The 26767-nt window shown below is 37.9% G+C and overlaps 1 protein-coding gene across 1 annotated transcript; it reads right to left on the bottom strand.

The window, feature by feature from the left end:
- Positions 1-2907: 2907 nt before the first annotated feature.
- Positions 2908-24241, bottom strand: calb2a (calbindin 2a). The gene is made up of 11 exons (XM_063004599.1): positions 24157-24241; positions 22452-22528; positions 19267-19335; positions 18271-18351; positions 13397-13453; positions 12384-12461; positions 10729-10784; positions 10033-10072; positions 9889-9942; positions 3655-3723; positions 2908-3558 (listed from the first exon to the last, which is right to left on the bottom strand). Exons 1-11 carry the CDS (start codon positions 24239-24241, stop codon positions 3448-3450), a joined length of 777 nt encoding a protein of 258 aa, XP_062860669.1. The 3' UTR covers positions 2908-3447.
- Positions 24242-26767: the final 2526 nt, after the last annotated feature.

The raw sequence follows: 26767 nt of genomic DNA, 5'->3' as shown, positions 1-26767 counted from the left end.
TGACAGGCTGACCTCCCACGTCTTCAACCTCTGCAGCAATGCTGGCAGCACTCATGTGTCTATTTTTTAAAGCCAACCTCTGGATATGACGCCAAACACGTGGACTCGACTTCTTTGGTCGACCCTGGCGAAGCCTGTTCCGAGTGGAACCTGTCCTGGAAAACCGCTGTATGACCTTGGCCACCATGCTGTAGCTCAGTTTCAGGGTGTTAGCAATCTTCTTATAGCCCAGGCCATCTTTGTGGAGAGCAACAATTCTATTTCTCACATCCTCAGAGAGTTCTTTGCCATGAGGTGCCATGTTGAATATCCAGTGGCCAGTATGAGAGAATTGTACCCAAAACACCAAATTTAACAGCCCTGCTCCCCATTTACACCTGGGACCTTGACACATGACACCAGGGAGGGACAACGACACATTTGGGCACAATTTGGACATGTTCACTGTGGGGTGTACTCACTTATGTTGCCAGCTATTTAGACATTAATGGCTGTGTGTTGAGTTATTTTCAGAAGACAGTAAATCTACACTGCTATACAAGCTGTACACTGACTACTCTAAGTTATATCCAAGTTTCATGTCTATAGTGTTGTCCCATGAAAAGATATAATGAAATATTTGCAGAAATGTAAGGGGTGTACTCACTTTTGTGATACACTGTATATTTAATATATTCATCCATCCATCCATCCATCAATCCATTCATCCATCCATCTATTAATGTACAGTATGTATGTACAGTGCCTTGCAAAAGTATTCAGCCCCCTTGAACTTTTCAACCTTTTGCCACATTTCAGGCTTCAAACATAACGATATGAAATTGTAATTTTTTGTGAAGAATCAACAACAAGCGGGACACAATCGTGAAGTGGAACGAAATTTATTGGATATTTTAAACTTTTTTTAGAAATAAAAAACTGAAAAGTGGGGCGTGCAATATTATTCAGCCCCCTTGCGTTAATACTTTGTAGCGCCACCTTTTGCTGCGATTACAGCTGCAAGTCGCTTGGGGTATGTCTCTATCAGTTTTGCACATCGAGAGACAGAAATTTTTGCCCATTCTTCCTTGCAAAACAGCTCGAGCTCAGTGAGGTTGGATGGAGAGCGTTTGTGAACAGCAGTTTTCAGCTCTTTCCACAGATTCTCGATGGGATTCAGGTCTGGACTTTGACTTGGCCATTCTAACACCTGGATACGTTTATTTGTGAACCATTCCATTGTAGATTTTGCTTTATGTTTTGGATCATTGTCTTGTTGGAAGATAAATCTCCGTTCCAGTCTCAGGTCTTTTGCAGACTGCAACAGGTTTTCTTCCAGAATGGTCCTGTATTTGGCTCCATCCATCTTCCCATCAATTTTAACCATCTTCCCTGTCCCTGCTGAAGAAAAGCAGGCCCAAACCATGATGCTGCCAACACCATGTTTGACAGTGGGGATGGTGTGTTCAGGGTGATGAGCTGTGTTGCTTTTACGCCAAACATAACGTTTTGCATTGTGGCCAAAAAGTTCGATTTTGGTTTCATCTGACCAGAGCACCTTCTTCCACATGTTTGGTGTGTCTCCCAGGTGACTTTTTATAGATATCTTTGAGAAATGGCTTTCTTCTTGCCACTCTTCCATAAAGGCCAGATTTGTGCAGTGTACGACTGATTGTGTCCTATGGACAGAGTCTCCCACCTCAGCTGTAGATCTCTGCAGTTCATTCAAAGTGATCATGGGCCTCTTGGCTGCATCCCTGATCAGTCTTCTCCTTGTTTGAGCTGAAAGTTTAGAGGGACGGCCGGGTCTTGGTAGATTTGCAGTGGTCTGATACTCCTTCCATTTCAATATGATCGCTTGCACAGTGCTCCTTGAGATGTTTAAAGCTTGGGAAATCTTTTTGTATCCAAATCCGGCTTTAAACTTCTCCACAACAGTATCTTGGACCTGCCTGGTGTGTTCCTTGGTCTTCATGATGCTCTCTGCGCTTTAAACAGAACTCTGAGACTGTCACAGAGCAGGTGCATTTATACGGAGACTTGATTACACACAGGTGGATTCTATTTATCACCATCAGTCATTTAGGTCAACTTTGGATCATTCAGAGATCCTCACTGAACTTCTGGAGTGAGTTTGCTGCACTGAAAGTAAAGGGGCTGAATAATATTGCACGCCCCACTTTTTAGTTTTTTATTTCTAAAAAAAGTTTAAAATATCCAATAAATTTCGTTCTACTTCACGATTGTGTCCCACTTGTTGTTGATTTTTCATAAAAAATTACAATTTCATATCGTTATGTTTGAAGCCTGAAATGTGGCAAAAGGTTGAAAAGTTCAAGGGGGCTGAATACTTTTGCAAGGCACTGTATATATGTATGTATGTATCTATCTTTCTATCTATCTGTCTGTCTATCTGTCTGTCTGTACATAAATACATACATACATATAATGTCGTCTGCTCAGTACACTTGGAAAGCTTATCTGATGCTCTAACAGAATCCACATCATTTTCACTGCAAAATGGACCCAGTAATGTCATATTAAGGGGGCACAGTGCCCATACTAACACTGATAAAATAATGTTATTTAGAAGTTTCATTGTTCATTGTTAAGGTGCCTTTTAAGTTTAATTTTTTCATTAAAATTAATAACTGCTTCATCCTGATTGGGTTTGCACTTAATCAGGCACTATTTGTAAACACTGAGTGCAAGTAAGGAATAGACCCTGGACATGGTAATACATGGTAATAAAAATGTTAATTATGTTAATAGTTTTAACCATTATGTGTATTCAATATTTAGCCAATAATACTATTTAATTGATTGAACATTGCCCTAAAACACCTGAACTTTACCAAACACAAGAACTTGACCCACATTTTAACATCAATCTTGAAGTAAATGTAAAATAAATAAAAGCGAATGATCTTCACATAACCTAGTCCTTTATTATTTCTTTCAGTAACAACATCCTTTAACAGAAGAAAACATCACAAAACCTTTTGAAAAGAAATAAACAGTTTGAAAAGAAGTGATTACAGGGACTGATAGAAACAAAAAAAACATGATCAGGATCGGCAACCCAGGATGTGGGGGAATGTGAACCAGAATGGAAAACCAAGGGATGAAGGGGTATTCAAACCAAACACATGAATAAATAATAAATAGATTGGTAGATAAATAAGTAACTAAATAAATGCATCATATGCATATTCTATCCTTAATAATTCATTTCACCCTTTTTTAAATGATTTCTTTTAAAAAAATGTAGCTGGACAGTCTGTACCCAGGGCAGAGGGCATTAGGAAGGTGTGGGAGGGAGAAAGGCAGAATGGTGCATTCTTTGTGCTTTGCAGTGCACATTCATTCAAAACACACGCAAAGGAGCAGGGTAGTGCCCGGCACATGCTCATGGTTACATTAGTCAGGCAGCAGAAAGAAGTGAAATGGAATCCTGGAGCTTCACATTCACCCGATAGGATCCCGACACAGCACGATTTCCAGCTCTGTGCGGTACAGTTTACCCCCATCTGACAAGGCCATGATGCTTTTCTTATATCCGGCTAGGTCTGGGGAGTCCTATTAAAACAAAGGGAAGCATAACGAATTAGTCACATGGAATATTGTTAATTATAGATTCCTTAAAACATGATCACTATGAACTTGTCTTCTCACCTTTTTGTCCACATAGAGGTCCTTCAGGAGGGCATCCAGCTCCTGCTCATCAATGTAGCCATTGCCATCCTTCAAAACACAGATAAAGTACATTGAGTTACGTCTCATAGCTCTGATGACATTGCACAATTACATTATAGGCAGAACTGACTCTACCCAATAAGCAACATAGGGGCCTTTAAGGAGCCTTATAACCACTGTGTAATCATGTCTTCAAACATCTGTAATAATAATAATAAAAAACATTATAATTACATTTGCTGGTTTCTGCTCTAGTCTGATTTCTGCTATCAAATTCTGATCTATTGCTGGATTAAACTGGGCAGCGCTGCTTGACATTAAATTGGCTTATACATGACAAATGGTTTATGCAGGGTAATTACGGCTCTATGAGGATAAATGGGAATAAAATAGTGCTCCAATAACCATGAATAATTTCTTTTTCAGGGTAAAAAGTTGCTTGATCTGGAAAGTGGCTTTCTCTTCAAATTGTAATTTGCGAAGAACCTCAACCATGTATTACATATTATGTTAAATTAGGTATCAATCAATATACAAATAATTTAGATCTTTTACCATCTACTTTACATAATATTATGAAAAGATTCAGTCCATGTAGGGCAGGAATGGAAACCGCTACTAAATGTGTGTGACCTTCAAACCCTAAGATTACATTGTGTGAGAGACCATCATGCTACTGTGATGAATATATTCATATAAGATTGGATGTACTTCAGAAAACCATTGTCACTTAACACAGTCCACCACTGCACCAAGAGAAACAAACTGAAACTTTAGTACACAAAGTGAAGCTAGACACCAATTCTATACAGAAACACCACCCAGTTCTCTGGGTCTGAGCTAATCTGAAAGACTGAAAGACAGTGGTGTTCTGTGGTCACATACGTCCATGTTTCAGCTTGATTTCTGGAGATAAGGACATTAAGCTCTCTGTGACAAAGGACCATCCAGACTTTTATCAGCAAACGCTGCAAAAGCCATGGTCATGGTACAGGGGTGCAGCAGCAGCCACTGCATGGGTGACTTGCATATGTGTGAAGGTACCATTGTTACCTATTTTTTTAATGCATTTTCACCCTTTTTCTCACAATTTTTAGTGCGTCCAATTTTTTACCCAATTGGGTTATGCTTCCTCTCTACTGGTGCTGACCCCCTCTGACACGTGAGCAGTATTTTTCACCTGCACCAGCCGAGTTCATATGCGAATCAGCCCTGTGCAAGGAGAGCCACAACCTGATCGCATTATCTCTCTACTCTGTGCAGGCGCCATCAATCAGCCAGCAGAGGTCGTAAGTGCATCAGTTATGAGGTCCCTATATGGCCAAACGTTGTTCATATACCCGCCCAGCCCAGCCAGATGGCAGAGCTGAGTTTCAATACGATGTATTCGAAATCCCAGCTCTGGTGTATTAGCGTATTTTACAGCTGCGCCACATGAGTGGTGAGTGATGTGCTACTATTAAGTCTGTGTTTTTTTCCCAGAAAGTCTGAAGTTATTTCAACAATGTCAGGCTTGACTTTTTAGACACAAAGTGTGTGCTTGACTGGCCTGTCTGCAGTCCAGATGTGTCTCCTATTGAAAATGTATGGTGCATCATAAAGTGGAGAATTAGACAATGGCTGTCACGGACTGTTGAGTGGCTGAAGTCTCATATCATACCATTAAAGTTTTATTACTAGGAAAGCTGATGTTAAGTGTTTCGTAGGCATCAAATGTGTTTAATTTTGACAAATTAAAATGAAGTTGATTAATGAACACATTAGAAATCATTGACTCAGAAGATGCCTTTGCTTTTTTTTATCCACAGGATTCTCTGTTTCACTAGTTCACTTTTTATAGTTTAGATAAGGGTATATTTTTGCAAGGAGACCAGGAATATGTTTATTTGTTGTTTCAATTAATTAAATAATTTATTTATCTTTAAATTTAGCTGTGTGCCTTCCACCCACGCTATTATTCTTTTCCTCTACATCTATATGTTTTCTATCCAAGTACCTGATTCTGACCAATGTCATAAAAAACTAGGGCTGCCAACCCTACCAGTCTCACAAAAGGCACTGCTAGTTTGCCAGTATCGGGTGATGGGTGTGTGTGTTAAGTGGTATATTACAGTATGTATTACAGTTTTTCTCAGTCGATTTGGTTCATTTCTCAGATCAGAATTGAAATTCTCAAAACTGTTCATTCAATCTCCACATCTCCTTGTCACTTGTGCAGATCATAATAGCATTTCTCATTGTGTTTCACATTTTGCGAATGCTTTTGTACATTCATGCAAATGGTCATGTACAATTGTCTGCTGTTTTTTGCATTATCAATTGCTTATGTCATGTTTATCAAAATGTGTTCTACTGATTGTCTGTTGAATTGTCTTACCCTCCAAAACATTTAGGCTTTGGGTCATTGCCTAGGTCATTACATGCAAAAGTGCTGAACATGTTGTCATAATCTCTCAGGCATAATTTGTACATTTCTATGAAACTTTTTTGGTAAATTTTGGTAATTTATCATAAATTGATTAAATTGTTCTCAGGTAAATCTTGGCTTTCAGTTAAGAAGGGGAATTTGTGAAGGTTTAGATCAACCAATGGTCAAACAGCTCTCAACCATAGGTCAGAGGTACATCTCATGAACCTTCAATTGACAAACATATAGACACAAAACATTGCAAGGTCACAAAGTCTCACAATGAAAAGACAAGGCCATGTACAGGGTGAACAGCCAAGAAGAGGGGTAAGGCTGCGTGGTGGAAGGCTGAGGGGACAAAACAGAGGAAGAGGTAGGAGAGTCCATGCCACTCTAACACCATCAGGCAATGGTTTGCCAATCATTATAGAATGCTGATGGAATTCCTCCCACCCTACTCCCCATTCCTGAACCCAATTGAGGAGTTCTTCTCAGCCTGGAGATGGAAGGTGTACGATCACCAGCCGCACACCCAGATGAACCTGCTGACTGCCATGGATGCAGCTTGTGAGGATATCACAGATATCCAGAGGCTGGATTAGGCACTCCAGGAGATTCTTTCCACGCTGCATTGCAAGGGAAGATATCCAGTGTGACGTGGATGAAAACATGTGGCCCAACAGAGAGGAGCGTCAGGATGTATAGAAAAGAAAGCACTATAATTCCTTAAGTTGTTGTCTCAAGTTGTTTTGAATGTTTAGAGTAAGTTTCTAATTTTGTAGTTTTTCCTCTGTTATAGAGTGCTGCCAAACAGTTGTCTGTCTTTCCTGAATTTCTATCTGATTTTTTTGTCAACAAATTGCAGTGTGAACAATACAGTAAAAGAATATTACTGTATAAATTTGATTCCAGTCCAATTTCTTGCTGTCAGTCTCCCACATACAGTCATGTGTAACTTTGTGTTCTGTGTAAGTTTGTATTTTGTGTGTAACACGTACCGTTTCAATTGATATGCCACAAAATGTGCAGCGTTCTTGTAATCAAAAGCTTAGCTGGTTTCTATCAGAATATACTTACAGTGTACACTGTTGCACTGACAACATGACTAAGTATTTTTACTGCCTTGTTCATAGGCAATGACACACAGACTAGACATTCTGATGGCACTGACAAGTTGATTGACATAAATATTTGCTTTTGAGGCACAAACAAAGAATTGTGAGCGAGGTACGTGCTTTTGCAGGTATTTCATTGAGTTTTGCTGTTTGCACTAACTGTTTTGAGAAATGCACTTGTTGTGATGCCAATGTAAATCATGATGTGAGAAATGTACCAAATCGACTGAGAAAAACTGTAGTAATCTGATACAACTGTCTATTACAAAAGCTGGTATTTTATGACAGGTGGACCAAAATAAAAGGTGTATATGTTATACTCTTGTCTATGTGTGTTTACTTTGAGTACTCCAGTTTCCTTTCACTTCCCAAATACATGCAGAAGTTGGACTGACTGCTCTAAAGTAGATAGATAGATAGATAGATAGATAGATAGATAGATAGATAGATAGATAGATAGATAGATAGATAGATAGATAGACAGACAGACAGAAAGATAAATAGACAGATAGATAGATAGATAGATAGATAGATAGATAGATAGATAGATAGATAGATAGATAGATAGACAGACAGACAGACAGACAGACAGACAGACAGACAGACAGATAGATAGATAGATAGATAGATAGATAGATAGATAGATAGATAGATAGATAGATAGATAGATGGACATGTGTTATACTTTTGGAATACTTTTGGCCTTATAGTGAAATTCTGTTGGCTGTGAAATTGCCTGGGTTGCTTAAAACCATTGTTATTCAAATGACGAGCCAGCTCTTTTCAACCCTAAATGAGCAGGTGCAGCCCACACAGACATTCACCTGCACAGGTAAATTGACACAATGCTCATTTGTAAGCAAAATGGATTCATGGAAATCAGATGTAAAAAATATTTTTAAAAAGACAAAAGCCCATCAGCTCAAACAGACTGATTCTTCGCAGCGGTTTAGACTTTAGACTTTCAGTGTATTACAGTTTTTCTCAGTTGATTTGGTTCATTTCTCAGATCAGAATTGAAATTCTCAAAACTGTTCATTCAATCTCCACATCTCCTTGTCACTTTTGCACATCATAATAGCATTTCTCATTGTGTTTCACATTTTGCAAATGCTTTTGTACATTCATGCAAATGGTCATGTACGATTGTCTGCTGTTTTTTGCATTATCAATTGCTTATGTCATGTTTATCAAAATGTGTTCTACTGATTGTCTGTTGAATTGTCTTACCCTCCAAAACATTTAGGCTTTGGGTCATTGCCTAGGTCATTACATGCAAAAGTGCTGAACATGTTGTCATAATCTCTCAGGCATAATTTGTACATTTCTATTAAACTTTTTTGGTACATTTTGGTAATTGATTAAATTGTCCTTGGGTGAATCTTGGCTTTCAGTTAGGAAGGGAAATTTGTGAAGGTTTAGATCAACCAATGGTCAAACAGGTCTCAACCATGGGTCAGAGGTGCATCTCATGAACCTTCATTTGACAAACATACTGTATATGGACACAAAACATTGCAATGTCACAAAGTCTCACAATGGAAAGACAAGGCCATGTACAGGGTAAACAGCCAAGAAGAGGGGTAAAGCTGCGTGGTGGAAGGCTGAGGGGACAAAACAGAGGAAGAGGTAGGAGAGTCCATGCCCATAGGTTTGTCCCAGATGAAATAAGGGCAACAATTGTGGACCATGTTTTAAATCATGGTCTTACAATGGCTGAAGCTGGTCACCGGGTGCAGCTGAATATTGGAAGAACAACTGTGTCTTCAATCATTCAAACGTTTCGTAGAGAAAACAGGTATGTAATTCAGAAATGTGCACTCTGCTGTAATGCTGCACATTGACGTACATTCTGAAATGTTATTCAATCTTATGTTTTGCATTTTTGCATTCTTATACAATATAGGACTGCAAGACTAGCTCATAGGGGTGGCAGAGGTCCCATTTTCACACCTCAACAAGAGGAGGCTATATGTGCTATGGTCATAGCAAATAATGCCATAAGGCTGAGGGAGATCCAGCAAGCCTTTATACAGGACAACAATGTTTTTCAAAATATTCAATCTGTAAGTATCTCCACCATTGACCGGGTTTTGAAACGACATCAGATGAGCATGAAACAGCTGTACAAAGTTCCATTTCAAAAAAATGGTGACAGGGTGAACGAGCTACGGTACTGGTATGTACAGGCATTTCAGGAGATCCAATTTGATTTCAGTCTAATTTCTTGCTGTCAGTCTCCCACATACAGTCATGTGTAACTTTGTGTTCTGTGTAAGTTTGTATTTTGTGTGTAACATGTACCATTTCAATTGATATGCCACAGAATGTGCAGCGTTCTTGTAATCAAAAGCTTAGCTAGTTTCCATCAGAATATACTTACAGTGTACACTGTTGCACTGACAACATGGATAAGCATTTTTACTGCCTTGTTCATAGGCAATGACACACAGACTAGACATTCTGATGGCACTGACAAGTTGATTGACATAAATATTTGCTTTTGAGGCAAAAACAAAGAATTATGAGCAAGGTACGTGCTTTTGCAGGTATTTCATTGAGTTTTGCTGTTTGCACTAACTGTTTTGAGAAATGCACTTGTTGTGATGCCAATGTAAATCATGATGTGAGAAATGTACCAAATCGACTGAGAAAAACTGTATTTCATTTAAGTGAACAAATGTACATTACCTTGTCATAATATGTGAAGATGCCATTGAATTGATCAGCAGTCAGCTTCATGCCCTGTAACACAGTATTTCAAGTCCTCAATATGCACCACAATTTTTGTGTAAATGCAAAACATTTTTAAACTCTGTTTTAACACGTTCCTACCTGGAATTTCAGCAGGAAGTTCTCCTGAGCTGGTAGAAGCCTTTAAAAGAAAGAATACATTTAAAACATGCATTGTGAGAATGTGGTAGTGTTATGTTACATACATTTTAAAGCAGGGGTGTCAAACTCATTTTCACCGACGGCCACATCTGCATTATGGTGGCCCTCAAAAGGCCGATAGTAACGTATCCTGCTGTGATTACAGTCTTGGACAATCTGTTGTTTTTCTTAGAGGCTAAATTCTGTTTGGTGTCAAAATGCCAAATTTATACTGTATATTTATAATGTATATCTACATTTATATTTTACTCCTTTACCATAGACACGGCCTCTTAACACAAGAGACGTACCAGTTTCTCTTCTTGAAGCACAAACTTTCATTAAATTCCCCTCCTTCTGCTTTAATTTTCTCTTCTTGTACATTTTGGGATTATTTGTAAATATTTCTCAACATCACTTGTTGGAAAAACGCCTCAGTTAAATGCTGATGTTAAAAACACTGCCATCTAGTGGCGGGATGCGGTCACTTTGCGGGTCACAAAATCGGCATGCATTGTGGGAGATGCAGTTTATGTACGATTTTACAGTGTATTTTAAGACAATCATACGTCTTTTAAGCTCTAGCGGGCCACATAAAATGACGTGGCGGGCCGGATTTGGCCCTTGAGTTTGACACGTGTTTTAAAGCATGCTCACCTTGCCATTTCAGAGAGGCCCAGTTTCCCATCCCCATTCAGATCAAACATCTTCAGCTAGGAGAGAGAAAAGAAACTGTTATAATAATGTGTTATGTGCAATAATTTGGCACTTCTGTTCTACTTGGTGGAATCTATAAATGTAGTAATATAATATAAATGTATTTATTTTTGCTCGACATGAAATGTGGCCACTGTTTCTTTAATTTACCATATGCTACCATAGCTATGCCTCAGCCCAACTAAAGCACTGCTAATCTAAAAAGTTTTTATTCATCAGTAGCCAGTTTGCGTTATTTAATCATGGTGTCATTAGTTAGAAAGTGAATAGATTAGTGTTGCAAAGTCTTACAGTCTTAGAAGGTACACTTCAGTGTTTTTTTAAATTACCTTGGATACTTGAGCCCTGTTTTAAAACAAAGTGTCTCTATGTACCATGTCACCATGTATTCACGATTAGAGAAAGGAATGTATGTGTGTTGTGGAATCCATGTATAAAACCTTTTATTTATGCATTTTCTTCCATTTTCTCCCAATTTAGCATAGTCAGTTTGTCTTCCCCTGCTGGGGGATCCCTGATTGCAGTCAAGGTGGGTATATTGCTGCTCATGCCTCCTCCACCGTAGCCCTTAGCAAAACTCTTTTTCACCTATGCACTCTGCACAGGCGCCTCTCTATCTGCCAATCAGGGTCCTTACACAGCGTTTGAAGACCCCACCCACATGGTCCGGTCATCCCCCCCCTAGCAGAACCGTGTCTGTTGCAGGCACTGCCAATTATGCCTGCTAGATGGCACCCAGCCGACCGGTGGCAATGCTGAGTTTTGAACCGAGGAGTTCAGAATGCTGGTGTGCTAGCAGAGTATCCCGCTGCGCCACCTAGGCGCTGTATAAAACCTTTTAAATATAAATTCCTGACATAGAGTCACATAGTGTTTTGTGGTCTAAAGTGAAATCTTTTGTTTTATTTTTTTATATTTGGTATGTGTGGTGTAATTCTAACAAGATTAATTAGTCAGTTAATTTATCCCCCACTGTAAAATATGTTGATGGTAGCAGCATTGTCAGTTGCAGAGACTTGTAGTCTAGTCAGGATTAATGGTAAATTCAAAAAATGAGATACTGGGTAAAGTATATGAGTGTTTATTATGAGCTAGTCTAATAACTCAAACTACTATTATTAAAGGGCAAATGTTTTATGCTCACCCCCAGACATGTTGAAAAGTCAAATAACACTGCAGCTGCAGCTAATAAAAGGGTAGTGGCTGGCTTCACTTGTCCTCGAGTAAGCACATGCTAACCTTCACCCTTAAGTATTAGTTGAGCGATAAAAAAGGCTCACTCAGTGGGAACTGGAAATGTCAAACATGGGCTTAACACCCACCTTCAAAACAAACAAGCCAAAACCAACAAACACATAAAACCATACAAACAAAGAGCTCAGTGGAATGCTGTCTACAGGCAGATCCTGGTATAGTAAAACTACTCCAGAATTTAGTTTTCTGATCATTTCTGCTCATCACAAACATATTGTATATAGAGTTTAAGCCACTAATGAATATTATATAATAATCCCTAAAGTATGTTTCTACACAGAATAAAAATCAATTTGACAGACATTTATATATTAAGAGTACATTATAAATATTATACTTACAATGGTCTGTGTGTATTCAACCAATTTCGAGTCATCATACTGCTTGTTAGCCTTTTTCATCAGGTCTGAGAGAAAGTTCTAAAGAAAAGAAAAGTTCTGGTCATTCATACAGAAAACAAAGTTTTACCATGGTGCATAAACTAGTTGCATCAATAAACAATCAAAACCTTGCGTCTGGTAAACAATGCCAAAAAATTCCCTGCTTAATTGGTAAAACCAAAACAGGAATTTAAATATCTGGGTGTCCTTTGCCATGGTGAACATTATTTGCATGCTTTTTATTTGCCTCAGCAGCAAAATACACCAATCAGGCATAACATTATGACCACTGACAGGTGAAGTGAATAATACTGATCTCTTCATCATGGCACCTGTTAGTAGGTGGGATATATTAGTGAACAAGTGAACATTTTATCCTCAAAGTTGATGTGTTAGAAGCAGGAAAAATGGACAAGTGTAAGGATTTGAGCGAGTTTGACAAGGGCCAAATTGTGATGGCTAGACGACTGGGTCAGAGCATCTCCAAAACTGCAGCTCTTGTGGGGTGTTCCCAGTCAAAGGTGGTCCAAGGAAGGAACAGTGGTAAACCGGCGACAGGGTCATGGGTGGCCAAGGCTCATTGATGCAGGTAGGGAGCGAAGGCTGGCCAACAGACGAGCTACTGTAGCTTAAATTGCTGAAGAAGTTAATGCTGGTTCTGATAGAAAGGTGTCAGAATACACAGTGCATCACAGTTGCAGGGCTGTTTTGGCAGCAAAAGGGGGACCAATGCAATATTAGGAGGGTGGTCATAATGTTATACATTTTAGTATTATACAGATTTAACTTAGGTTGGTATGTAGGTTTAAGACAAAAATAGTAATTTTATCTGATTTTCCATTTTTAAAAGCTAGACTACTGCACAACTCTACGTTTACTTAAAAGCAAAATGGTATGATATTTATAATATTTATAATTATATGAAGTAAAGCATTGCAGAGCAAATACAAATGTAAAAATATAATCAAACTTACTTTCAGCTCATTTGCTTCGATGTAGCCGCTGCGGTCGGTATCATACTTTCTCCAGGCCTACAGACACACACCCACAAAAAAGTAAAAATAAAGAAACCAGTTCCATATAAAGATGAAGGGAATTCGTTTTGAGCCTTACATAATCACCTTTCAGCAAGCAATGTTAAATTATTTATGAAGAACAGAAAATCACATAAATAAAGCATCCAGTTTCATAGTAAGTGTACCCACCCATATTACACAGTTATATTATACAGGCATTCTATCCTATTCTATAATTAGTGGTGATGGTAGACAGTGGTAGCCTAATCCTACCCTAACCCTAGAAGTGTGGATTTTAACTAGAAGGTTGTGGGTTCATCCCTTGGCTCCTGGGATGCCATACAAAGGCTGGCCCTGTGCTCTGACCCCAGTTTCCAAAAAAAAGCTAAGATGTGCAATAAAACATGTCACTCACTCACTTTCGTAACCACTTATCCAATTAGGGTCGCGGAGGTTTGTGCTGGAGCCTATTCCAGCTTTTCAATGGGCACAAGGCACACAGTAACACCCTGGACAGGGCAGATACACATACACACACCCATTCACCTTTAGGGCAATTCAGTGTCTCCAAATAACCTGACTGCATGTTTTTGGACTGTGGGAGGAAACCCACACAGGCACGGGGAGAACATGCAAACTCCACACAGAAAGAACCCGGACCGCCCCGTCTGAGGATCAAACCCAGGGCCTTCTTGCTGTGAGGTGACAGTGCTACACACCGAGCCACCGTGCCACCCAAACACGTCATTATACTGTAAACGTGTACATGTATATATAACAAATAAAGGCATTCAACCTGCCCTAGATGATGATTATTATTGTTATTGTTATTGTTATTACAAAATTACATAAAAGATCATGTTGAATAGTTGACAAACTGTATTAAGCATGATATTTATGATTTCTTCATATGACTGCTGAATGAATGCTATTAATGTGCTTTTGTTATTGTGGCACTTTCCCATTAAGTCAAAAAAGCCTTTGTGAGGTCAGGCACTGATGTTGGATAAAAAGGTTTGGCTTCCAATCATCATTGAAATTCATCCTAAAGGTAGTCATTGGGGTTGAGGTTATGGGTCTGTGCCACTACATAATTGATTTTACAGGGTGTCCCTAAAGTCTGAACATATAGGAAATATCACTAACTATAACTAATTATATGTTTACTAAAATACACACACACATACCATCACAAATAGTTAAAAACACATTGAAGATGATATAAAAACCCTACGCTGCTAACTGCATATCAGAATATGCTTTTTACTTCACCTACCATTTACTTGTCTCTGTTTACCAACACTTGTCTCTAGTCTTGTCTCACGTAATTACTTTTTAGATTAGAAATGTCTTTTTGTATTTATTATACTGTTGTCTATCTGCACTGTGTACTGTACTGTCTTGCACTATTTGTTCTGTGTTGCACCCTGGTCCTGGAGGAACGCTGATTCGTTCCAATATGTACTTGTATATAGCTGAAATTACAATAAAACCTCTTTTGAACTCTTAATTAATATTCTAATGAATTAACATGTTGTTAAAAATATATTGAAATGTATTGAAAATATGCATTCTGCCTATGTGTCCAAACTTTTGGGTCACCCTGTATACACGTTAGCAATTGTTGTGGATGAAACACCTGAACTCAATAATTAGGAGGTATTTACTCATATTTTTGGCATGTAGTGTAACATAAGGTTGCAACAGATGCTTGACGAACTAATCTAATTAAAATAATGACAGCTTTACCATTCATACCATTAATATATTTATAGTTAATTCCTAGTCAGATTGTCACATTGTCAAATATAATATCTGAACAATGCTTATTTAAATGAAAAGGTCATTTTCAAATGAAGTTTATTTGGTTCATTGTTTCATAACCCTCACTATTTATTTTTGACATACATTTAAATTGGATGCAAATGTCATAATTGTAAGGAATCATATTTTTGTATTTCTAACTTCATTTTATTCAGCTCAGATGTGCATTCCAGTGGAAAAGATTACAATGCACGTGAATGTTTAATTTACTGACTGTTTCAGTTTCTAGCATGGATTCTAATCAAAGATAGATGTCCCGCCTCGCCCTCTGAGCTCTGCAGAGTACTACTGTGGGCTTTTCATAATGTATTACTCTGCAAATTTATACTTGAAAAGGTTTGCCCAGCTCACAAAATGATTAAAATGCTCCCTGTTCCTCCTCTGCCAGCTACACAAGGTAATTAAAGTGTTCCCCTTTCCTTTTTATAATCACAGACTTCCAGCTTTGCATAATGTAATGGTGAGGATGTTAACAGTCCCTGCTGCAAACTTTAGTCATTCTTTATAATCAAAGTGCAAAAAGTAATAATAGCACTGCATAGTTACTAGGGTTTTTTGTAATGTGAAGTGCTCGTGCTGGAAAATATGTGAGTTATAAGTTCTAAATAAGTTATGTGAGTAACTAATAAGTAGAGTGAGTGTGTGTGTGTGTGTGTGTGTGTGTGTATGTGTGTATTTTGTGTATAAAACGTTTTTTGCATCTAACAGACCAATGTGACTACTTAAGCAGTTACTGGATTATGTGTTTCTGCTAGTTATTTTTTGGCATTAGTTTTTTGGCATTAGTCTATTCATATCAATATATATATATATATATATATACATATATATATACTGTATATATGTATATATATACCGATTAAGCATAACATTAAAACCACCTCCTTGTTTCTACACTCACTGTCCATTTTATCAGCTCCACTTACCATATAGAAGCACTTTGTAGTTCTACAATTACTGACTGTAGTCCATCTATTTCTCTACATGCTTTTTTTGACCTGCTTTCACCCTGTTCTTCAATGGTCAGGACCCCCACAGAGCAGGTATTATTTAGGTGGTGGATCATTCTCAGCACTGCAGTGACAATGACATGGTGGTGGTGCGTTAGTGTGTGTTGTGCTGGTATGAGTGGATCAGACACAGCAGCGCTGCTGGAGTTTTTAAATACCATGTCCACTCACTGTCCACTCTATTAGACACTCCTACATAGTTGGTCCACCTTGTAAATATAAAGTCAGTGACGATCGCTCATCTATTGCTGCTGTTTAAGTTGGTCTTCTAGACCTTCATCAGTGGTCACAGGATGCTGCCCGTGGGGCGCTATTGGCTCGATATTTTTGGTTGGTGGACTATTCTCAGTCCAGCAGTGACAGTGAGGTGTTTAAAAACTCCATCAGTGGTGCTGTGTCTTATCCACTCATACCAGCACAACACACACTAAGTTTAAAACACCATGTCAGTGTCACTGCAGTGCTGAGAATGATCCACCACCCAAATAATACCGGGGAGAGTCCTGACTATTGAAGAACAGCATGAAAGAGGGCTAACAAAGCATGCAGAGAAACAGAGGGACTATAGTCAGTAATTGTAGAACTATAAAATGCTTCTACATGGTAAGTGGAGCAGATTTTTTATGTTACGGTTGATAAGTGTATATATATATATATACAGTATATAAAAGCATGTGCTCATACAGGCTTCAAAGGGTTGAAAGCTGACTTTTGAACCAATCAAAGCCTTAGAATTTAGCTATTGGTGAGAGATTCTTTATCAAATCAGAAGTCCAAAATATTCACATTCAAGCTGATGACCCCCTCCCAAGTACAGTGGCTTAACAGAATCTAAACAAAAGAGAAGCCAGAAGATTAATTTCAGTCACATTGGAGTGGATGGCATTCTGCACACCCCTCCTGCACACCCTGTCTTTCATGGTAATGCAGTTGAGGACACAAGGACCCCAAAGAGAGACTGAGCAGTTATTCCAGTCAATTCTTGCCACAATATTTTGCACAACTACTGGGAAACCTAATTTAAAATGAAGATCCAGAGCCTGCATTGAAAGCATCAAACTCCTCCTAATATGTTTGTTGAGCTGCAAAGTGAGAAGTCGGCTTTGGTAGGGCACTGCTCTGGGGATTTAGCTTTGATAGCATGGCTGAGATGGGAAGAATAGGGAGACCCAGGACTCTGACCAAACAGAATCAATAAAGCTACCTGCTGATCATGCTCACTTCTCTTGCTGGGCTTCCAACAAAAAAGTCACCTTATGAAAAACCCCTGAGAGTTTCTGGTCCATCACAATTCTCCTTTTCTTTAAACAGAACCCTTTAACTTGAGCCTCTGGCAGGATGGAGGAAAGTGACCTGACTTTCCACAGTCTGAGCACCGGTCACCTGGGGACCTAGAACACTATCTAAATAACTGAGGTGGTGAGTGCTAAAGTAAAACTGCAATTAAACATAGCATTCTCCCTCTAACCTTTACTGTTAACTAGAACTGAAGTGAATCACTGATACATATCAAATGTTGCTTTTTTTCTCACCAGAGGGCTCTCTGAATTAAAAAGGTGAACACAACACAGGCCATCTACCTTACCTGCTAGTCAAGCACAAAGACTAAGCACTGAGCCAAACTAACAGCTGACTGTTATAGCATTGAGTTCAGCTACAGTGCATTAATGTTGCAGGGCATGAGCATGAGAGCTTTTGGGACATACTGTATGGTTTGTCTAGAACTAGTGCTTGTTGTCCTGTACACGCCTGTGCAAGATGGTGTCACAGGCCTATTTGTAACATTCCCACTATACATTTTTTAATAGTCTGTGATGTTTTATGGCTGTTAATTATATAAAAAAAATACATTTCATCAATAAAAACAGTATATTTGAGTGTTTTACTTTTTTAGCTCTGGTAACAACTCATTGACTCAAAATGTAAAGTGCTTATAAAAAATAAAGCAAGAAGAGAAAAAAACAAGACAAAACTGTATAGATCTGCTTCAATCCTTACCGCCATGAATTCAGAGCTGGAGCCCAAAAACTGTCTGAAGCAAAGCAGGAAGTTCTGTTCTGTTGGCAGGATCTGAACCAGCTGAGATGAAGCAGTAATGACATAGTTAATGTTTCTAAAATCTCATACTTTCTTTAATTAAAAATCAAGGTGACATTGGCTTATTTTGTTTTGAAGCATTTAAACAGCAAATTTATATTGAAAGACATGTGACATGTTACATAATAAGGGAATTTGGTTGGCATTAAAGGTTCAATGTGTCCCCTTCAGGGAAAAGATCTCAGCGTTTTTGGCCAGCAAGCCCATTTTACGGACCTCACCAAACCACCATTTTCATTTGATGTCACTTTAAAGCAATATTGCAAAATGTTAGTCAAGTGTTTTATTAATATTGTAATGATATATTACAAATGACGTGCTCAGGTATAGCAGCAAATCTGTTATTGTGGTTTATCATGGCCAAACAGTTACCTAAGACACTTTGTGTTAGGTTGTCACTTATTTGTGCCATCTACCATGCCAAATTCTTGTCTTATTGCTACTTTATATTGGGTACTGGTGGTTTTGTGCTGGTATATCCTTTAAACAAGCACTGGTGTTTGCTTGAAGATCAGCTTGACCAGCGTTAATGTAGTGGGACAAGAAACATGTTCAAAACACAACAAATGTTGATCATCCCCTAGACCAGTTGTGATTTTTGTCAGGCAGAGTTTTCTTTTTGTATCTAACAGAATAACCTAGATTATATTGTTACATACGTGTTTTCTTTTAGTTCTCTAATTCAATAAATTTCTCTCTGGCCTTCCAGCCTCAATGTTCATGTATCTGCTAATTTACTAGTAAACTAGTACCTCTAAGTAAAAAACCTACTATAGATCACAATTTCCCAGCACAAACCAGTATACACATGCCATCAGCCAATGCTAGTCTTTTTATCATTCTAACAGGGTAATTAAATGCCATTTTTATTCCAAACTCAACAAAGCAATTTTATACCTCTGCCAGCTCAATCCTTCCATCTTGGTTCTGGTCAAATTTCTGCATGAAGTCTTTGAATGATGCATCCTGAAACAAAAAAGCATGCAAAGAGCTAATGTTGTAGCTGCAATGTATAACTTTTCATGTTACAAATCACCACATAATACTGTACATAGCATGTAAAATAGTAGCAGTAGAAATATTTTTGATGCTGATAATACTGATAATAATTATTTATGTCATTTTTATTTAATTACAAATTTTAATGTCATGTTTTACACACTTCATGACAGAACAGGTACCCACCAGCCACACAAGATTCATCAGTTCAAGTTCAATGCCAAACACAGTCATCAACAATATTGTATCTCCAGTTCACCTCACTTGAATGTCTTTAGACTGTGGGAAGGAACTGAAGCTCCCAGAGGAACTGGGAAAGACATGACAAACTCTACACAGAAAGGACCCGGACCGCTCCACCTTGGAATCGAACCCAGGACCTTCTTGTTGTGAGGCGACATTGCTACCCACTTACTGATAATGTAATCAATGGTGGAATAAAACTCATTCACTCACTCTCTTAACCTCTTATCCAATTAGGGATATTGCTGGAGCCGATTCCAGCTTTTCAATGGGCGCAAGGCACACAGTAACACAGGGCAGACACACACACCCATTCACCTATAGGGTGATCCAGTGTCTCAAATTAACCTGACTGCATGTCTTTGGACTGTGGGAGGAAACCGGAGCCCCCAAAGGAAACCCACACAGACACAGGGAGAAAATGCAAACTCCACACAGGAAGGACCCTGACTGCTCCATCTGGGAATCTAACCCAGGACCTTCTTGCTGTGAGGTGACAGTGCTACACACCTACATTACATAATGTAATCAATGGTGAAATAAAACTAAGTGTCTTAATAAACAAATAAAGGCAGTTTAAATTTCCACATTAAGTAAACAACATTTGATATTTTATCTTTGAATATTGGTGTGTGTGTGTGTGTGTTTGTGTGTGTGTGTGTGTGTGTGTGTGTGTGGTAGGGTGGGGGGGGGGGGGGGGTGCTTTAGCCACCTCTTTATCTTTAACTTAGCATAATATAGCCTATGCACCTAGTAAACCTACTTCAAACATGAATCATTATATGGTGTATTTCATTTATGCAAAGTAATTTATTCATATATGTATAGTCTATATATCAAAATATGCTGTATATTTCTCACTTTATTTACTCAGTACCATGTACTGGTCAACAACACATTCACATTTGTCCCGTCCTCTTTATTTTTCAGGTCTTAAAATGTGCCCTGTATTTATTCTACTGTTTTATCTGCACTGTGAGTATTGTGTTGTTTGCACTTGTGTTTTGCACCATGGTCCTGAAGGAACGTTGTTTCATTTCAATATATACTTGTATATAGATGAAATGATAATACAGTCTCTTGAATCTCTTGAATTTATGTAAATTGTGGGGTGTTGTTCATGAAGCCAATTTAATTGTTTCCTCTAATCCTAGTTTCTGGTGCTAATCCATCAAGCCAGATTATGTGCAGATCCTCTAAAATCATTTAGCATCTAATCTAACTGAATGAATATTTAATGTTTTGGAGTGCTACAACAAAACTATTCATGATACTGATCAATAATACTATTTCTTGCATTTTTAGATCAAAGCACCCCATTGACCTGTCTGATACATCTCTCATTTACTCATATTCTCAGCAATGGAAAAGCTTTTATCACGTTTGCAGGTTTTTGTGGTTCAGATCAGACTCTTGTGTGTCCTTATGGGCAAAAACTTTTAGTATTAATATCAACAATTATTTGACTCATTTCACAGAAATGTATTTTTTTATTTTGTACACTGCACAACCCTAAGACTGATCCTTTGAGGAGTCAAGTACATTTTTAATTTTTTTCTTTTTATTTGTTTTTCCTTTTTTTAAACAGATGATTCATGTCATGAGTGAAAGTGCTAGGTTAAGGAGTTAGCAGGTATTATCAGGGTAGAATGTTTACCAAACTGCACTTGTTGTCCATTGCAAGTGACCAGTAAGAAACAGTTGGTGATATTGAATTTTTTTTAAATTACCTAGAATAGACCTTTATAATCAGTGTTATATTTATTTATTTTATTTATTAGGATTTTAACGTCATGTTTTACACTTTGGCTACATTCATGACAGGAACGGTAGTTACTCATTACACAAGATTCATCAATTCACAAGTTAAATGTCAAACACAGTTATGGACAATTTTATATCTCCAGTTAACCTGACTGCATGTCTTTGGACTGTGGGGGGGAAACCGGAGCCCACGCAGACACGGGGAGAACATACAAACTCCACACAGAAAGGACCCAGACCGCCCCACCTGGGGATAGAACCCAGGACTTTCTTGCTGTGAGGCTACCCACTGAGCCACCCATCAGTGTTATAAAATGCTCTGAACACAATCTGGCACTGCTAACCAGCACGTTGCATGGTGTGAAGGTAATCAGTAACGTGTCTTTTTTCAACTTTTATAAAATTACTGAAAGGGCTGCCATCTTTGAGGTGGTACAGATGTGTATAGGTAGTTTTCTATTTTTCACTCTTCACTATTTTCATTATCCATGAAGTTTTTATTCATAGTTCCCTTATAGTCCCCTTTTCTGGACTGTCTTCATTCATTTATTGTCTGTTTTACCATCACTTTATTCTGGTTAAGGTCACAGTGGGTCTGATTTATTGGGCAAAAGATGGGAAACACCCTGGACAGGTCGACACACACATAAACACACTCATTCACTTTTACACACACTTGCTCTTAGGGCAACCGGGGCACCTGTAGGAAAATCATGTGGGCACATAATAATTATTATGATTAGTAGTAGTAGTAGCAGTATTTTGTTGCTATTGTTGTTATTATTATTATTATTATTATTATTATTGTGATTTATTTCAAATGCAAATTAGGTTTAAAACTTTTTATTCTCCCCACAAGTAATATTTGTGCCTCTCAGAGAGGCCTGACTTCCAGTTTAAAAAGCACTGGTTTAAATCTAATGACTCAAATGTGATTCAGGTTATTAGATTCACTGTCTGATTTATTCTAGCACAGATTAGCATCATAATGTATTTCTGTTTCTGCAAGAGACTGTTACCCTTACTTAAAGATGACATAAATATTTAAACCCCAGTACAGTTCTGTGGCTACTTACCACACCAGCTCCTTTCCGTGCACTCTCCAGCTGACTGATGAAGTTCTCGAGCTCCTTGCCCTCGATGTAGCCATTACCTGCATAACAAATATTCCATTAACATTCAGGTTTACATGAAGCCTGTTCTGGGTGTTAATATTGCTCATTATTTATTTCACACTAGATTGCCATGAGCTAGTTCATTTGGTTGGATGGCTGCCTAGTCATAAATCTGGCATCACAACAAGCACTGCCTTGCTTAATTAAAACCCCTTTGACAGCTGTTCTCTTAAATGTGCTTTGTGAGTTTGTTGTAGACTAGGCTCTACATCAGACCCAAACTGTGGATGCCTTTTATATGATGCAAAACAACATTTTTCAGCTCATTGCACAGGAAAACTTTAAAACTACAATCCAACATCTACAAGAATATGCAAACGTGTGTGTGTGTGTGTGTGTGTGTGTGTGGACAACTAAATTAAACACCTCGGGGGGGGGGGGGGGGGATACCCTCTGTGGGATTTACAGATATAATAACACAATAGCATAGCTGAGACCGTGGCTTTCATTATCTCACACACTGCTGTACATTTAGATTCAATTTTCGCCAAGGTCATTATTCTCGATGAAAAATGTAATTGTAAACTCAGTTTTTTCTCAGTTTGGAACTGGGTTGGTAATGTATGCCAATTTTTTTAATGTAATAAAACAAACAAACACACAAAAATGTGGCAAGCCAGTAGATTCAAGCAATTTTAGGGTTTTTAGGTCTTTTTTGGGTAATAGATAATCATGACTGAATTTATACAAAGGAAGCATTATATAAGTAAATGGTATTTATTGTATATACACATAATTTCAGGTAATTTATGTATAGATTTAAACTTTAAATGGTAAAAAGGTCTTAAAAGGGTACAAATGGGCAGACATACAGTATATTACTTTATATGAGATTATTAATTTTTTTTTAAATAAAATGAACTAATTAAATAAAGATATTTTGCTAATTTCAAGCATTTAAGTCGAATTACAGGTATTACAAGAACTCTTTGTGTTTTGTAATAACCCTATCCCTGGATGAATTTTTGATGAATGGGGTCTGCTTGGAGACTTAAAATCCTTCCTTCATACTTTAAAAATGGTAAGTTTACACTGACATGTTACAAATGTGGTTATTATTTCATTAGAAATGTCATGTTTATTCAGTTGTCTTGAAGTATTCTTATTTTTTTCCTATAATAGTGTTATTGTAGTATATTCTATTTAACTTGGAGTGATTACATTTAATTCTTTAATTTTCTTCGGGATCAGTAAAGTATCTATCTATCCATCCATCCATCCATCCATCCATCCATCCATCCATCTAGCTGATGAATAGACTTAAATAAACTAAATTCAAAGCAGCCTCGCTTTTAGTATAGTATCGTCTACAAATATACAAATAAAGAACCCCAGATATAATTTACTTCTTATAAGCTTTCTTAAAGATTTCACATTTTTTACTTATAATTTGGAAAAATAAAAAGTAAACTCAATTAAGGAAATAACTGATCTGGAAATATTACTGTTATGGTTATAATAAAAAATATTAATTTGAGATGTGCAGGACATTAAGCAATAAATTCAGCAGCACAGCAGCACAGCATCATCACTATCATCATCATCTTCAGCAGCCGCAGCAGCAGCGGCAGTTACAGACGCTCCACCGGTACAGATGTGCACTTACCATCAGCATCAAAATGATTCCAGATATCCAGGAACTGAGATGCAGTCAGTTCTGCTAGGTGAAGGTGAGGAGCATTGTTGTCCATTTTCTCTTTTCTTTTCTTCTTTCAGCAAAGAAAAATTCCAGAGGAACTTGCAAACAGTCCGACAGCGGTTGGCGTTGTCCCCCTCCCCGCCCGGAGCCGAAGCTTTTAAATGAGCGGACAGGCCTGCAGTACCACCTCAGACCGTCCGGTGGCGCACCAACACCTACGTACATCCCTCCCACTGTCAAGTCATGCCTCTCCCTACCTCTTCTGCTTCAGTGAGGAAAAGCTGCTCCTGCACATATTCATGCACACTATTATATGATATGATAGTAGAACTGGATGGTGGGTGTAGGGTAGTGATGAGAAAGAGAGAGAGAGAAAGTGTATGAGAAAAAAGATCCAATAAATTATAACATCATTCATTTATCATGGTCAGGTTTACGGTAAGTCCAGAGCCAAGACAACAATCTTTGATAGAGCAACACTTACATACACCTAGTATACACATACACAAATTAAAATAGTCAGTCCACTTATCTGATTTTGGAATGTGGGAGAAAAATAAACTACACAGGGAAACAAGGGTTGTCAAATTATTGTCAATTAATATTTGAAGATTTTAGCAACTTGTTATTAAAAAAGCTCTAAAAAACCTTTTTTTAATAACACGAATGAAATTATATCTGGGGTTTTTTATTTGTATATTTGTAGATGATAGCTCATAGAAAAAGCATGTTGCGTTTTAGTATGGTCTAGTATACTACACTGAAAGCAAGGCTTTGAATGTAGTTGATTTAAGTCTGTTGATCAATCTAAGTTAAATAAAATATATTACAAGAACATTAAGAAGGTCCTGGGTTAGATCCCCAGGTGGGGCCTATCTGTGTGGAGTTTGCATGTTCTCCCCGTGTCTGTGTGGGATTCCTCCGGGTGCTCCGGTTTCCTCCCACAGTCCAAAGACATGCAAGTGAGGTGAATTGTAAATACAAAATTGTCCATAACTTTGTGAATTGATGAATCATGTGTAACGAGTAACTACCTTGTCTGTCATGAATGTAACCAAAGAGTGTAAAACATGACGTTAAAATTCAAACAAACAAACAAACAAACAAACAAACAAGAACAAACATTTTTATTAAAAATTCATAAAAAATTCATCCAGGGATAGGGTTATTACAAAACACAAAGAGTTCTTGTAATACCTGTCATTCGTCTGCTAATCTTGAATGCTTGAAATGAGCAAAATATCTTCATTTTATTAAAAAAAAACCCCACAAAGACCTAATAATCTTAAAGGTTTACCTTTAGGAACCTTACTGATTTGCTTCAGGGCTTCAGCATCATACCCTGCCTACTGGTTAACAGTTTAGTAAAAAATGAAATTTAAAAAGCATAAAATTAAAATAAAAATCAACTGACCTGTACCTACTTGGACATTGCTTGAGTTTTGTTAAAATATTACACTAATCAGGTATAGAATTTGTTTTAGTCATTTCTTACTTCTCAATACACGTTTTGATTCTAGACCATTAGCTTGTTAAACATCCTATTCCAAAAACCATGAACATTAAGAAGAATAACACCATTTGACCCCTTACTCCACTACCCCCTAGGCTCCACTCTTCAAAAAAGGAAAGCTGATACAAATTTAGAAGCATTTAATTGATTTTGTACACCTGTCACAAATGGGTATTCGTTAAAGACATCAGCTTAGTTATCTCTGGCCCCAGGACCAAAATGCTGTACTTGACCCACTCTACTTAGAAGAAAGGGATTAAAGGTGAGAGTCATACACAGGTCCTTTAGACCCAGACCTCTATGCAGCACCTGCTCTAGCAGCTGCACTACCCTGCAACCTTTCAGCTTGGATTTTCAACTAAAAGTACAAAAAATCTAAATAAGCTTAAAAAAACAAAAGTCAAAAGTCTGAGACTATGAATAAAATGCTTATTCTGCATGTTTTGTGAAGTTTAATAGTGTTTTCTTCAGTACATATCATATGATACGCATATTACATTTAAGTAAAAAATGAGCCATTATAAATGTACATATAATGACATCATGAAGTTGAGCTCATATGGATTCCACAGGTTTGTACAAAATACACAGCAAATAGCATTTTATAAGATTGCTGGATTATGTTCAGTGAGTTGTGGGAACCTGGGAACCTGGACCCACTCCAACCTTAACCTGGTAAAACATGAAAATCAAATGATTTCTGCACATTATATAGTGCTGCAGTAAACCTAGTGAAACTATGTGTGGAACTGTAACACTACTTACAAACCAATGACATTGTCTTTCAAAAGGAACAGGTAATATCTCGGGTATAATGTACATATGAGAGAATGCTACTAATGTACACCGATCAGGCATAACATTTTGACCCAATATTGTGTTGGTCCCCCTTTTGCTGCCCAATATGCTACAAACTGATGCTCTGTGTATTCTGACACCTTTCTATCAGAACCAGCATTAACTTCTTCAGCAATTTGAGCTACAGTAGCTTGTCTGTTGGATCGGACCACACGGGCTAGCCTTCGCTCCCCACGTGCATCAATTCACTTTTGATAGATACTGACC

The sequence above is a fragment of the Trichomycterus rosablanca genome, chromosome 11 (genome assembly GCF_030014385.1).
Source record: "Trichomycterus rosablanca isolate fTriRos1 chromosome 11, fTriRos1.hap1, whole genome shotgun sequence".
NCBI lineage: Eukaryota > Metazoa > Chordata > Actinopteri > Siluriformes > Trichomycteridae > Trichomycterus > Trichomycterus rosablanca.
This window is presented reverse-complemented; position numbering and strand designations above follow the sequence as displayed.

What these genes read in the sequence shown, in the direction of transcription:
- calb2a (XM_063004599.1), bottom strand. Translation starts at nt 24,241, where the DNA reads ATGGACAACAATGCTCCTCACCTTCACCTAGCAGAACTGACTGCATCT. An exon ending in TCGAAGCAAATGAGCTGAAA is followed by an intron (nt 12,462 to 13,396) that starts GTAAGTTTGATT and finishes TCTTTTCTTTAG; the next exon opens with AACTTTCTCTCAGACCTGAT. An exon ending in ACCTCTATGTGGACAAAAAG is followed by an intron (nt 3,559 to 3,654) that starts GTGAGAAGACAA and finishes TTGTTTTAATAG; the next exon opens with GACTCCCCAGACCTAGCCGG.